This window comes from Larus michahellis, chromosome 6, assembly GCF_964199755.1.
Source record: "Larus michahellis chromosome 6, bLarMic1.1, whole genome shotgun sequence".
Classification (NCBI taxonomy): domain Eukaryota; kingdom Metazoa; phylum Chordata; class Aves; order Charadriiformes; family Laridae; genus Larus; species Larus michahellis.
In genome coordinates, this window is record NC_133901.1 from 34,394,169 (window position 1) to 34,409,233 (window position 15,065).

A 15,065-nucleotide genomic window follows, 5' to 3' on the forward strand; every position below is an offset into this window, starting at 1 on the left:
GCCCAAACGCAGGACTCTGCTCCCACTCCACACACCAGAGCAGAGACACCGCTGTCTGAGGCATCAGCTCAGACCCTGCAGAAGTTCAGACCTTCCAAAAGCGCCGAGAAACCCAGACCCCTGTTGTAAAGCCTTCCTGAGTAGGAGTCCACGCTTACCAAGTTATCAACAAAAAAAGTCAAGATTTCCTCTGAAAAAAGATTGCACGCTTTTTTTCACAACTTAATTACAGTACTACTGATCCTTTTCTATACTAATTACTTAAAAATTCTATTTATTGCTATTGTAATTGGAGGTGTCCTTGCAATAACCCACTGTTCAATCACATCTTTGCCACATAATAAAACAGAGAACTTATGCTCGTTACCGATGCAGTTAAGAATGCCAACCTTAACATATAAATTAATTGAACTGAAGAAAAACTGGGCATTTGAAGCGATTCAAACCCAATTCACGCTATGTCAGTGCACCATGCCTCATGGTGAAAAGGAATTAATTTCAATGGAAGTGGTAAATTTGTTCTGTGAAATCTGGATGCGAGATGGAGATCACAAACACATACAGTGTTCTAGAAAACTTGACTTCTTACTCTAATTCTATGTCAAAACACTGACTAAATTGTTGAATAAAGTTACACAGATGCGTCTCTCCGCTCAAGACTCTTTCCAACATTACCGCTAAAGCACAAGAATGACCAATACGGGGTTGGTCTGCTTAACACACATGCTTTACGGCTATAAACCTACATGTAAACGCACAGACCCAACTGTTACTAATTTTTAGGAGCTCAGCCCAGTGTCACAGGAGTTATAGTTTACTCTATGAAAGTCCCAAAGCACAAGCCACTCTTACACAGGGAACACAAGCTGTGCCAGCGTGCTTTCACAAGGGGTTTCTGCTTTCCCTGTGCTAGGCCTTCCCTTCCCAGATGTGAATCTCACCTTAAGAAAGGGCATCTTGGAGGAAAAGCTCAGTATTCACAGCTTTCCCACACCAAGGGATGGAGGGATGGCTCAGGTCAGTTAAGTCCTAGGTAACTCAAAGAACATCGATGCTTCCAACCAGTCAACCCAACACATACCACCTTGTGTCCCAAAGACTAAGGCTGAGTGGAAAGAACTTGGTAGACCAGTTCCCAGAAGAGGCTCATTCCTAGCTAGATCCCACAGTCTGGTTGTTCCAAGGATGTTGGGATCTGGGATTTGCTGCTTGCCCACAAGCAGCTTCCTGCCATATCCGTCCCAGCACCATCACAGGGAGCATGCAGGGTACTTGCTCACTTCTGCCAGGAGACCAAGGGCTGACATTCGTACATTAACTAAGACGAACCTTGTTTCCAATGCCCGTATTTCATGAATTTAACTCACCTTTTGCCAAAGGGAAATCGATCTGCTGCACACTCAAGGCACTGCTAGTGGCACTTCAAGACGTCCCACCAGCTAAACTTTGAAGAATGAAGCCCTTCCAGAGGAAATAATAGCTGCACTGCAATTCAAAGACATCAAGGACAGCTCTTTTCCCTTTAGGATCGGAGTCAAGTGCCAGAGTTCCCAACCAAAAGCAGCAAGTTTCCACAAACCAAATGGATTACTTCTGTTTTGAAGAACGGAGGCTTTCCCAGGCAGCCCTTAGGCAAGCACCTGTCTGCATTTCTCTTCTTTCACTGGACGTGTACGATATAGGGCTCAGGGAATGAAAAATGAGCTACATGTATTCAAATATGCTTTTTCCTGAGTTAATTTCCTGCCCAACAGTAATACATCAAGATCTGAAACTATTTTATTTTTAAAGTAGCCTCTTAAAGTGATTTGTAAGGCCCTTTACTTATTGAATTTTTGTAGCATAAGACTCTGTTAGACTGAATAGAAGACAGTAGCTAACAGAAGTTCCCGTTAGTTACTAATAGTAACTAATGCAGCAGAAAAACAGCTGAAGGAGCTTATGCCTGAACAATCCCGGTGGCAAAGGTGAATTGCACGGTTGTGTTTTCCACAGGAGAACCCTTATTTAAAAAGCAATCTCCCACCCAGGGTAAAGACAAAGACCATTTAAATGGCTATTCCTCACATTCTGATAAAAAAATATCTGCTTAACCCTTAGGAAATACATATCTGGATAAGTAAACATTCTGACTAGCCCCAATTTTATTTCACTTCAGATGCCAGCGCTAACTATAGATGGACTTAAAGAAACCTGTTTCTTTCTGGCTGGCCCACACGCCTTGTAAAGTCCAAGTTTAAGGACGCAGTGAGGACACAGTTTTACATGATGCCTCACCTGGAAGCTGCTATGAAGCCCTTCCAGGCTTGGTATCACCCTCTCCTGCTGCCCATCCAGCAGTTACGCAGCCGTAGGACGAGTCAGCTCAGCCGATTGAGCCAATGGAAAATAAACCCAATGAGCTCTAGTTGCTCATGTTTGGGTTTGGTTTTTTTTATGTGCAAAAGGAGTCAGGAGTACAAATTTCTGTTCTTCCAATACAAAGGCCAAAACCCTTAATGCCAATAGAAACAAGGCCTACCTTTAGTCTACTTTTAAACCAGCCATCCCCACGCAGCCTCCTCTCCATGGCAGTAGGAAACCCAGTAACAGGGTGGTGCAGGAGGAGATCACTGGGGAGGGGCTATTTATCAGGGAGTAGAGCGATAGGACAGGGTGTAACAGTTCTAAACTGAAAGAGGGCAGATTAGATATTAGGCAGAAATTCTTTGCTGTGAGGGTGGTGAGCCCCTGGCCCAGGTTGCCCAGGGAAGCTGTGGCTGCCCCACCCCTGGAGGGGTTTCAAGGCCAGGTTGGACGGGCTTGGAGCAACCTGGTCTGGTGGGAGGTGTCCCTGCCCAGGGCAGGGGGTGGCACTGCACGGTCTTTAAGGTCCCTTCCAACCAAACCGTTCTATGATTCTCAAGCAGCAACTTTAGCACAGCCAGGCAGATGGTTGGGCTCCCCTGGCAATCTGCTACCCCAGGCAGCTTCCCACACAGCCAGCTCTGCATCCAGGGTAAGAACCCCATAGGTGCTTCATGTCCTGCACAACCCTAATGCATACACCAGGATGGGATGTATTTGTGATACCTTGTGATCACTGTTTTTCCACTAATTCCCACTGAAGTCAATTATTTCCTCAATTTCTCCCTGCTGCATATTTTATCCAACAAGTCTACACCCCCCTACAACAACACAAAAAAAAAAAAATCCATCTTGATCCATGTTGATTCAGTGCTTCAAGGGGATGAATTAGCTTAAGGACAAAAAGCAGTTTCTACTATCTTATGTTTCAACTCAAATGAGACTGGTTTTTTACCCTCCATCTATATGGTAAGTTAGACTGCAATAAAAACACTAAGGTGTATTCCTTCTAGCTTCCCAAACATGAAATCTCCATCCTGCAAACATAATCCCTGCTGGCAAACTCTATACTCTGCGAAAAGAGCCAACTAGGAGGGGTTAGATGCTCACTAGTAGGTTAGTCAGTGACAGAGTGACATCTCATTCCACAATGCAGATGTCAGTGGCACACCTCCTGTTCAACAGGCTGGAGTAGACAAAAGTGAGGAAATGAGTCTGAAACTAGAAGATCAGAAAATAACATCATACTGCTTCGGTAAGTCCAAATTCACCTGTATGTTTGGAAAAAAAATGTTAAAAAAATCAAAACAGATGATTCCTACTTTACCATATATGACGCATAAGTACTGGTTCCATATAAAATGCAAGCGCAATTCAAGCACTGACATTTTTGGACATTACGTGATAGGGTGGTAGAACAAGTCCCCAAGTCAGGTGAGACGTAGGGAGACAGGTGAGAGGAAGTGCCATGCAGGGGAAAACATGCAGCCTTTGCAAGCCCAGACCTTCCCCTCCTGCCCCTCAAGAACTCCCTAAAACACCATCCAAGTTTGCACCTGCACCGCAGGATAACATAAGGACGAAGACGGCCTCATCTCTAAGTGTGTTAATTGAAGACTTTTGTCAGTATTCTTGTTTTACAGCTAAAAATCTTCACGTGAAACATAAGGGACTTCTCAAACCTTTTATTTGTGTTTTAAAAAAAGGCAAAACAAGTCACCTTCAGGTTAAAAGCAGCCCCAACAAACTACTATCTTCAATAATCCTTCAAAGATGCTATTATGTTAAACAGATCATCAAATTCCCAATCCCATTAAACACTTCTGAAAATCCTAGTAAGAGAATCATTGCAACTTTTGTTGGTGGAGCTTCATGTTTGCTTTTGGGTTTCTTAAACAGTGATCAGAATTATTCTTGCCTTTCTTTCATCTTTTAAAAGCAAATCACTGGTACCCCCAAGTTTGCAGCTATACCCTTCACGACAGGTATGTACTAAGTCTAAATGCTGAAGACTATTAAATCTGTTAATTGTCAAATGATCATTTTTGCTGGATCGGTTTGGCCTGGCACAAAAGAACACACAGATAGCTTTTAAATTCAGCAGCCTTTCTGCGACCAAAAGATCGCTGCTGAAGTGTTTCTTCCAGGCACATACATTGCATTGAAGGAAAAAAAAAAAGGGGGGGGGGGAAGGAATTGCATCCTGAGTTTCCACCTTCCTCCTCACTGCTTCTTTTAGCTTGAGAGTTTGTCTCTCAATTTAGTAGAGTAGCACTGAAAAAATAAAAGCGACTGTAGCTGACCTAATTTCACATATTGCAAGGTTATAACTGACTTTTCTACTTTTACTTAAGCTAAAATATTACTGGAAAAAAATAATATCTTTGCAGTCTTTCTTCTTAGAAAAGAACTAACTAGGGGAAGCAGAAATTGTAAAACCATAAAATCTTCCATTTTAAAAAAGAAACGCAACAAAAACCCCCACGTTACCCACAGTCTTACATTTATTCTGGCACACCATATGACTGAACGAAAGAATAATACAAAGAAATCACTGGAAGAAAACACTGAATGGGTTCATCAACAGTACAATGAGACTAATGTGGTAACTCTTTAACAAAAGAATTGGGTTTTTAATATTTGGGGGCAGGGGTGGTGGTGTTGCTTTTTAATACTAAGGGACTACAATAGATATAAAGTGTTTGCATTTCATCAATAGATTTTTACATGCTCCCCAGAGGAAATGATCAAAATGGAAAGGCGGGATTACTACGAAAATGGTAAGTACCACCTGAAGAGAGACGGCTAAACCGAAAGGGTCCTTTGTCCTGAAAGGTGACAGAGTTCTCTACAAACAAGTAGTAACACATGACTGAAATCTCAGCTCACTGAAAACTTGGAACAAGAAACACAGGACACAAATTTATTAGTGGCACGAATGGAAATAAAACTTGAGCACAAATTTGACATTGCTTTGCACGTCACTTAGACACTGCTGACCAAAACATGCTGGGAAAAACAAAATCCTTAAAGGATTATCAGTTACAGGTGAGGACAGAAGGCAGAGCTGTACGACATTACAGCACAACTGCCAGCCACCAATGCACCAAATACACTTTTTACTGAGTGGAAGAATTCCAACAGAGACAGCAAAGCACAGCTGGCATTGCAAAGAACTGTCAGGATGTCACCTGGACACAAAATACAAATGCCAGCCACTGTGCTCAAGAGAGGAATTTGGTCGAACGAGGGTCACAGCAGGACTACCCGGATCATGAGGGGAAGGAGAATCTCCCGCGCAAGGGCTGCCTACAGAAACGTCTTTGTTTAGTTTAGCAAGCGAAAACCAAAAGGGGGAATTTACTGCTCTCTAAATGTCCCTTTGGCTGGGGAGCAGGAATGCCAGTGATGGAAACACATTACCTGAAGTGAAAGACTGCGCAGGCGCTATCAGCTAGGCGTGAATAAATTGGCCCGTTTCTACAAGACAACGGCATCGAGCCAAACGAACAAATGAGATTCTGGGGAAGCTTTCTACTAAGTATAGGAAGAAAGCAGCCTATTTCCAAGGCAGTCCTTGATAAAATTTTTAAGGCTACCCTATAAAATCATTAATTACTGTGGCTGGGGAAGATCTGATGACTCAGGAGGTCAAGCAAAAAACCCATCTGAAATAGAGAAAGCGTGAGTTAATGGAGCAAAATGCAGTGAGAGGGGCATGCAACTAACTAAATATGCACAGCTACAACCACGAAAACAGATAATCTGCATGCGAGATGCAAAGAAATAGGTTATCATTTCTGCCATAATTGATTTTTCTTCTTTGTATTCATGATTGGTCTGCTGTTAAAATAACTACACCATTTTTAAACTGCAATTGCTAAAAGAATGCATCTTTTATGTTATGTGTTAGATTACAGATTTTGTTATTGCAAATGAGAACAACTCTACCAGTCCCAGGCATGCCAAAATAGTTCTCTGCAATGATGTAAGTACAGAACAGAGTTTTCTACTTAGCTGCAAGAAATACATTTCAAAGTAATTGTTTTTATAAGCATTGCCTCATTTAGCTGGGTGGCATTTGTTGAGTAACTCAGTACCCCACCCTGTCTTAAATTAATTTCCATATAATTTTTCCTCTATTATAGTATTATGGAATTTATGTGAAGTACCTTGAAGATATTAGAAGCACTTTTAGCTAAATTTACCCTTTCCTGAACATGGAGGGGGGGAGGAAAATAATTTCATGCTCGAGTTTATGTGCAGGTGCTGCATATTCCTCAAGCAACAGCATTTCTGAACTTTTCCCCCCAGTAAAGTAACAATACTCTTGCCTACATGCATCAAATTTCTGTTCATTGAAAAGCAAAGCTCCTCTGCTCAGACTATGTATGAGAGCATTATCATTAAGGATATAAACAAGTTTGGGTTCTGTGCTAAATAAAATGGCATGAGTTAGGACAAAGGAAAAAAAAAAGGAAACAAAAAAAAACCCACCACAAAAAAAACCCAGGAGATGTGGCCACACCAGCGAGGATCCTGTAAACTCATCTGAAACAGTGGCTTCGACATGAAACACAAAATTTCAAGAATGCCAGTTAATCCACTAAAAGAAAGTCTGTAAAACCCTGACACTGTCTGAATACAGTCTCCAAAGCTGTGCGTGTCTGAAGTAGCTACATTGCTAAGTCATCCACAAGATTTAGATCTGCCTTCAAAACATCCTGTATTTTCAGGTCTTCTCCGTTTCCTAGTGTCACAAGTGAAAGTTTTATTGGCAAGTTTTCATAGAATTACTGCAAACATTCGATATAAGAAGCAAATAAAAAGTCAAACTGGTGCAAAGCAATTTAAAAAACAAAAAGCAATCTAATTAGGGGAGTTTCTGCTGCCATTGCTGTCAGTGATGCCATTTCCACCCGCTCAGAGTATCTCCTGCCACAGAAGTGAAGAAGTTTCACGGACTCTCTCCTACCACATGACCCCATCAGGCAAAAAACAGTTTTACAGACAACAGGTCACCCACTGCAACTACCTGTTTACAGCCTTTCTAAGTAAGGATGTTGCCCGACATGTTGAGTGACACTGTGATTAATGAACAATCGCTTTACACGTAACTGTGGCCAAGCAGCTTTCCCTTCCTCAACTCACCTGTAACAAAAAGGCACCATCTGCATAATTTTTGAGACAGGGACATTAATTAACATGGAAGTTTTTCATTTATGAAGTAGAAAGGAACAAGACCCAAAGCCTGAAGAATCTGTTTTCCTGTTTTAAACATCAAACTGTAAAGTACTATACCTTCTGGGGCATCTGTGCCACATGTTTTGCACACTTCGTTCATGTGTACCTAGAAATCAGTATTCAACTGAAATTCATAATGTTATTTTGATCAAAGATGTCTTTTTTGGATGAACGTTATGATGTTGCCCGCGTGAGTGCAAACAAGATCACAGTAAAAAGTACTGCTTTATATTTTTAGCCTACCTCTTCTCATAACCCCCGAAGGGATACAGCCCAGCGCAGCCCTATCATCCTGCTTCCCTCCCCCTTTCCTCTTATTCCCATTGCTCCCAGCATCCGCCTCCTCCCGTGGTGCTGAATACGCCAGGGGACATCCCCGCTGCCATCCAGCCTCCTCTCCCTCAAATCGTGCATTTTGTGGCTCAAAGACCATTTGACAGCCATCGCGAGTCCAACGTTGCAAAGCCTAATGGCCCTGCTCCTCTGCTATAATAAATGATTAAAAAGCAAGCTAATTGTATCCAAGCATAGATCAAGTGTCTGAAACTCGAGCAGCTCATGCACTTCGCTTCATGTCAAGAATGACAGCTATAATGACAGTGTATAAAAATGGATAAAATTAAATTAGTTTTCTTGTATATTGCAAACATCAAATACAATGTAGGGTTGAGCTGGGGGATAGAAGGGAATTAAAAGGACATTTGGAGAGCAATTAATAGAGCAAGAAAAATTAAATTTCTACTTGACACTGAAAAACCTAAACAAAATTCAAGTAGGATTGAAGACTTCTCATTGAAGCAAAACTACTGTACTTTGTAACTGCCAAAATAGAGTTTTCTAAAAGAAAATCCAGCTGCAGGAATAAGTCATAAATATGTACTATTACAGCTTACCTACATGGAAGGCATAAGCACCACTTAAAATAAACACCTTCATTACAGACATTCTGAAATTGTACTCAGTTTTTACTTATCCCCCTCATTATTCTTAAGAGTATTTAAGAACAAGTCTGCCAAACTCACCTTTTCAACTTTTATAAGTTGTTGAAAAGAATAAATCACCATCAGTTACCTAGATCGGTAATTTTTTATAACTACAGCTAATTGGCAGAACACATTGCTGGTATCTCTTAAATTCAACAAAGATACTGTGAGGATGAACAGGAGCTACTGGCGCCATGTTTCAGGATTTCTGAAGTATTGTTTCTCTAGAAGACCCTCAGTCTGGATCTTTGCTCAAGTTTTTGGTCAGAGATGCATAGAGCCCATTAACAATCTCTCTGAAACTCCTCTTACGAGTGCTGTAACTGTTGATTTACAAATAAAGCAAGGTAAAGTATTTGCTCAATGAATAAGAGGAAGCAAATTTTAATGCTAGAGTCCAATGCTGAATAATCATAACTAAAGATTTCATCTTGCCTGGCAAATCAACAGCTTTGTAAAATATAAACATCGGCAGATGCTTAAAATCATGAAACACGCCAGATCTTTCTTTATTGTAACCTCCCTTTCCTGCCAAGTATCAAAATACTTTCTCAAGTAATAATTCCAGGGGTGGGGAGGTAAAATAAAATGAAATCACAGAATCATCCCACCCCTCCCATGGCTTCACCCCCATGGCAAAAACCTTACCTTCGTCATTCTGGGCCAAACCGCTCACTAAGATAGTAGCAATTGCAGTTCCTACAGCTAACCATTTCCAGAGACAAAACCGCTGTAACATTTTTTGTCAAACTTCACTCAAGGCAGATCTGAAAAAGAAAGATTTGATACACGCATTAGTCAAGCAACCTACACAAAGGTGAGCGATTACAAACTATTTCACAGGTAACTATAGGACTACATATGACATATATAGTCTACAAGAGCACAACATTGCGCCTGTTAAGACAAGCTGGGGTAGTCCCATTAGCATCAGTACATACTTATAGCCTCATTAACTTGATAATCATGTATGCAGAGGCCTCCAAGTAAAGAAAACGCAAGTTTCTTGCTTAAATCAGGTCTAATTGCCATAAAACAAAGCATTTATGTTATTCTTCCTGCTTTAGCCTTATGTTTTAAAGCACTTTGCAGAAGTGACCATGTCAAGAGAAATTCCACTTATTAGAACTAATGTTTGACTGCTGAAGTCAGCAGGGACCCGGTCTCAAAGACATGGCCCAGCAGAACCTCTCCCAGCAAAAAACGTGCGCGTGTCCCTTAGATGCCCTTCTTTAATGAGACAGGCTGTTGCTTCGTGCCCAGCAAAGGAGGAAAAACAAATAAATAACCCCAAAAGCACCAAAAACCCAGGAGAATAAACCGGCCAAGACAGATCTGGATGAACTCCAGAGCATTATTTAGAGTGAGTAACAGTAGAAAGTTATCTAAAGCTCTGTTTTATTGCTCCAATAAAGAGAATTAGCATATTTCTGCAGCCCAGAACGGAATTACTTAAAAATATTCCTTCACATTTAAAAACATTGTGACAAATACAATGGACTTCCTAGCAACAGAAGCATGAAATGGAGAGAGACTTACAGCAGTATAAAAACAAGCTATTGTATAAAAAGGGTTTAAGTGCTGTCAGTTTTCCCAGGCAAAGCACTTGACTCTGATTTCATTGCCACTTTCTGTGTATAACTTCCTATCCTGGTTACAAAACTGCTGTATTTCATTCCCAGTCAAACAAACAGACTGTTACCCCCACTTAACAGCCTCAGCATTAACGCCAGCTGATCGCCCATCAGCAAGACATTGTTGAAGACATGCTATCAGTTTCCTTCCGCAAACCCAGCTTGGAGAAAACACAAATGGATGGGCAGCATCTAATTCACACCACACAAACAAAGTATCAGCCTAGGGCATAAAAACACCCTTTCAGATGGCTCTCAAGAGTTATCCAAGCTACAAGGAGGTGGGGTTTCCACCAACAGAAATAGGTGGTAGCTTCATTAAGTACTGGACAAGCCAAGAATTTCTCAAAGGTCTGAATTTATTCAAAATCTACCACCTTGCAAAACATTTTGATTAATATGAAGGAACCAGGGCTATGATGTAAACAGTGTTATGATATAAAAAAAGACAAAAACAAGTACCCATTAAGAGTTTTGGAGAAAAAGGAAAACAAGCATTTAATAAACCAGATTGAGTAGCCCATATTTACTTAAATATATAAAGTTCCTAGGGTGGGTGACACTGTATATATTTAGCCTGCTTCCCAGGGCGACTCGCACAGGTGGGATCTGTGAGGCTCCCTTACTCAGCAAGCAGAGCTCCGTTTTTCTTTACAAAGGCATGGATCACAGTTGACTTTTTGCCTTCCAGTGGATTATAACACCACCTATTTCAAACAGTGCCGTAAAATAAAGGTGGGGAGCCACAAAACTGTTTGAAATCCTACACTACACACACTGCTCCACTTCTCATTCTGGGGTTAAAGATGAAGAGAGGCTTTTCCAATCTCCAGCTTCGTTCAAGTAGGACTCTTCCCACCCTGTTCAGCAGCGGCAGGTCACTGCAGGCAGTGAGTTGCAATAGGCAGCAATTTCAGGAGGAACTTAAATATTACACATCAAAACAAGGAGGCAGCCTGCGTCTAATTGAAGTGGCAGTGCAAATCTCCAGGGACTGTTCGTTTTCTTTTCAGCTAGACAAACGTCACTCTTGACAAGCTCAAGGTTACAGGAATTAATGAATTTAAGCCACACAATAATATCTACGAACCATCCAAAAGCACCCGTCTTCCTCCTCCTTTGCTTCCACTGTCACTTCTACAAGTTTCTGCCCTTAACTCCAGCAGAGATGCTCAAATGACAATTTCAGACCCTTCCTAAAGGGCCTATTATTCCTATACATGTGAGGAGACCAGAATTGTTAGCAAAGATCCCACCATCCGTAAGAAAAAAATATTTAAAAACTTGCTACACAGCTATGAAAAGGAAGCTTCAAGCTCATCAAGTAGGTTACCAACAACTTGACAAGTACGTTATCCGTAGAGAAAAAGAACAGCTAAGTTCTTTCTCAATTCCTCAAGGAAGCCACCAGCTTGCCAGTGTTGCTCAAAAGTGGCTTTTTCCTCCCTTCTACTTACCAAAATGCTAATTTGATTACTGTCGCCTATCTTTCCACTTAGCCAATTCAGCAGTCATTTGCAGCGGCACCCTGAAAAAACAGAAATTACTTCCACCGTAACGTATTCTAGTTGACTACCTTTAAATAAAGTCTGAGTGTCTCCACATTGCCCAAATGGATTCAAATGAATCCACTGTCATTGTTAGACTTTGCTTGGCTTCCTAGGAACTTTTGAGGACGTGGACTTCTCAGTATTTCACCAGTTTTTCCTCCCACATTAAGAGGAGATCTGAAAAAACTGGGCTCTGCCGTGTTTTCAGTTTAAGCAGACAGCATTATTACATTAGGTGGCATTTGCTGTCAACTGCTTCCAACCTTTTACACCTCAAAACCAGGAACAAGTGATTCAGGAGACTATCTTAGCTTCTTTAGGTCAGACTAAGATCACATCCATATGCAGATTACACACGTTGTAAGACCTTGAAAGAAACGCACATACACGCTTCGGAGGCCTCTGATATTTCATTTTACAACCCTGGAGAAAAAAAAAATATCCAGTTTTCCAATCAGGATGTTCTATTTTAGAAAGTTATTCAAAGCTCAGCTGACATACTTGAGTTGAGTCTACTCTGGAGAGATTTTAGGACAGAATCTTGGCAGATTTATTTTTGATTTTGATGAAATGTCAAGTAACCCACGAGGATACCAACACTGCTGCTCCAAGAATAAGCATCTCTATACGCAACTGTAATACAGCAAAATGAAAATTGCCCCCCTCCCCCCTTTTCCTCCAATTTGTACCAGAAAAAACTAGCATGAAGCATAGAAAGCAAGAATATTCTTAAGTTAAACAGATTCTGCTAACTAAGAAATAGCTCACAACAAGCCACAAGTTACTAAAAGTCCCCAAAGGTAGATAATCTGTAAGGAATACAGCGCTGAACTCTAGATACACAGTCTGCCAGGGCAAAGGGCAATTATGAATCAATGCTAGAAGGAAGATCTGTAAAGTAAGAACATACAATATGTCTACAAGTCTCAGCATTTTCCTGGAAAATATTCTAATGTTGCTGCAGCAGTATTTTAAAGTTGGATGTTACCATAGGCAACAAGAAGTTATACACTCAAGGCACACAAAACTTTAAATGAAAAAAAAAAAACTTTAGGGGAATTTCACTTCCTGGCACGTCTGCATTTAAAAGAAGAAAAAAAAGTTTCAATAATGTTCTCTCCGGAGCGTTCCCTCTTTGACTGTACAGCTGTATTGAGAAACAAAAATACACAGAGATATTCCCAGCGGAGCGGCAGCAGGAGCCGATCACTGGAGCTGTTTACAGCTCGACGGCAGCAAACCAGTGTAATCACACTCCAAGGAGCAATCATGTCTCCTCCTCTCACTTCTGCCTTTTTTTTTTCTCTTCCCCTCTCACCAGCATAGCTACTGAATGAGCCAAAACGTCAACCAGTTATCAAGACATCTATATAGGAGACACTTCAACAAATTCTAAGAGGGGATAAAGTGAATAAAAAACCCCTCAAAATATCAAATATAAGTTGTCACCTTCAAGCATCTTGAATATATTTATGGCCCAATGATATTACAGTAACTTTAAATACTTATATACTTTAAGATCAGGTGGTATTACAGTACTTAAAACGTTACATTCATTTGAAGCTGAGGGGGGAAACATGGACTCAGCCATGCACTGTTGGGGTAAAAAATATTTTTAGCTACCCATACAGAATTGTTCTCATATGTAAATAAAAACAGAAGTTACAAAAAGTTTTTTTGAAATCAGGTACATGCTAACACAGTCTAATGCTACATGTTGAGCGGAACTGATTCTTTATTAAGTTAACCTCAAAGACAGGTAAGGGAGGAAAAAAAAGGCAGAAAGAGTCACTGACATGGTTAGGAGACAACAGAGTGAAAAACTAGGCTACAAATACCCAAACCCTTGCAAACATTATCCACATTGGTCTCCAACAAACTCCTAACTCAAAACTACAGCCAAAATTGCAGCAGCACATGGAGTTTCAGTATTATAAAACACTCAAAATAATCCAATTTGAATAGAAAAATCTGAATTTTGGACTGAGTTTGCAGCAAGCCAGAGGCCACTGGCTTATTCAGAGCAGAAGTGACCTATACACGCCCCTGGTTTTGTATGAAAGGCGGAATATAGCAGTGCCATACCACAAACAGTCACGCACCAAGAACTTCTTACAAAACAACTGTTTTCTTACCATTAACAGCTAATCTGAAAACAACTTTGAGGCAAATACTCTAGCCCATTGTAAGAGGAGAAAGTGCATACTTAACTACATATTAATTCAGCAGACATGTAAACAAATATTTGCCATTTAATATAGATGTCAAAAACAATAGCTCCTGTGAAACCGCGATGGTTGGATGAATAATACGGCATTTAAGAAAACAATTAAATTCCCATTTATATGTATGCTATGAATTTACACAACCAGCCAGAACTCCTTCAAGCATCAGAAGTTACACATTTTGCTTAGTGGTGGTGTTTTTTATAGATTACAATTGTGATAAAACATCAAAGCATACAATAAACTGTTTTTTAAAGTATAAGGTATTGAATTGTTTAAACATAGGAAAAATTATAGTGGACAGTTTTATTATGAGGCTCATCTATATTATTACTGATCAGATGAACTCTTTTAAAGATTGAAGACACAAAACCAGGGAGTCTCTGAAGTGCAAATGCTTATTTTGAGAGAACGGGTGCCACAATAAATCAGAAATGTCAGCAGAAACAGAAAAAAGTCTCTTCTACAAGCCAGAAAGAAGATGAATTTGCTTTACAGTCTGACAGTGTTGCTGGCTTGGTTAAAGCTACGGTCCATTAAACCATATGTCCCAAATGTTTTATTGTTGCCGAAACAATTATGTTGAACTGTCAACATAAAAAAAAAACAAAACAACTTCTAAAATATTATTTAAACACAAGAACAAACAAAAAAACCCAAACCCCCTCTGGTTTGTCTCAATGCCATTCTTAACTAATCTCACTTCATATGGTAGGCAGCTACATCTGGCTTAACATATGTCCTAACCCGGTCAGGCACCACAGAGCGCCCACCCAGTTACGATTTTAGCTCTTCCCAGTGCCACCCAAACCAAGTGTGGCACCTACACTCCCGACCAGAGACCAGATCGGGACACGTATGGTGAAGTCAGTGCTGGGACCTGACATCCACACTAAGTATTTTGGTAGGGTTTTTATTTTCCATTAGCTGGGTCCTGAGGCTGTATGGCTGGTGGAGCATATCTGGAGCACAGCAGCTGCAAAGCTACAGTGCTGGAAAACACCCCACACACACACACTTCAGGCTTAACCGGAAAAAAAAAAAATTCATTCTGGCTGATGAGCCAGGGACCATTCGAGGTAG

General features: G+C 40.6%; 1 protein-coding gene across 22 annotated transcripts in view; it reads right to left on the reverse strand.

The window, feature by feature from the left end:
- Positions 1-15,065, reverse strand: part of PCDH15 (protocadherin related 15) — a 799,343-nt gene that overhangs the window by 352,937 nt on the left and 431,341 nt on the right. For all 22 annotated transcript variants that reach the window (XM_074589898.1, XM_074589897.1, XM_074589896.1 and 19 more), the window contains one exon: positions 9,222-9,340. In XM_074589898.1, coding sequence (XP_074445999.1) covers positions 9,222-9,312 — 91 coding nt within the window. In that variant the 5' untranslated portion in view covers positions 9,313-9,340. The remainder of the gene's footprint in view (positions 1-9,221; positions 9,341-15,065) is intronic.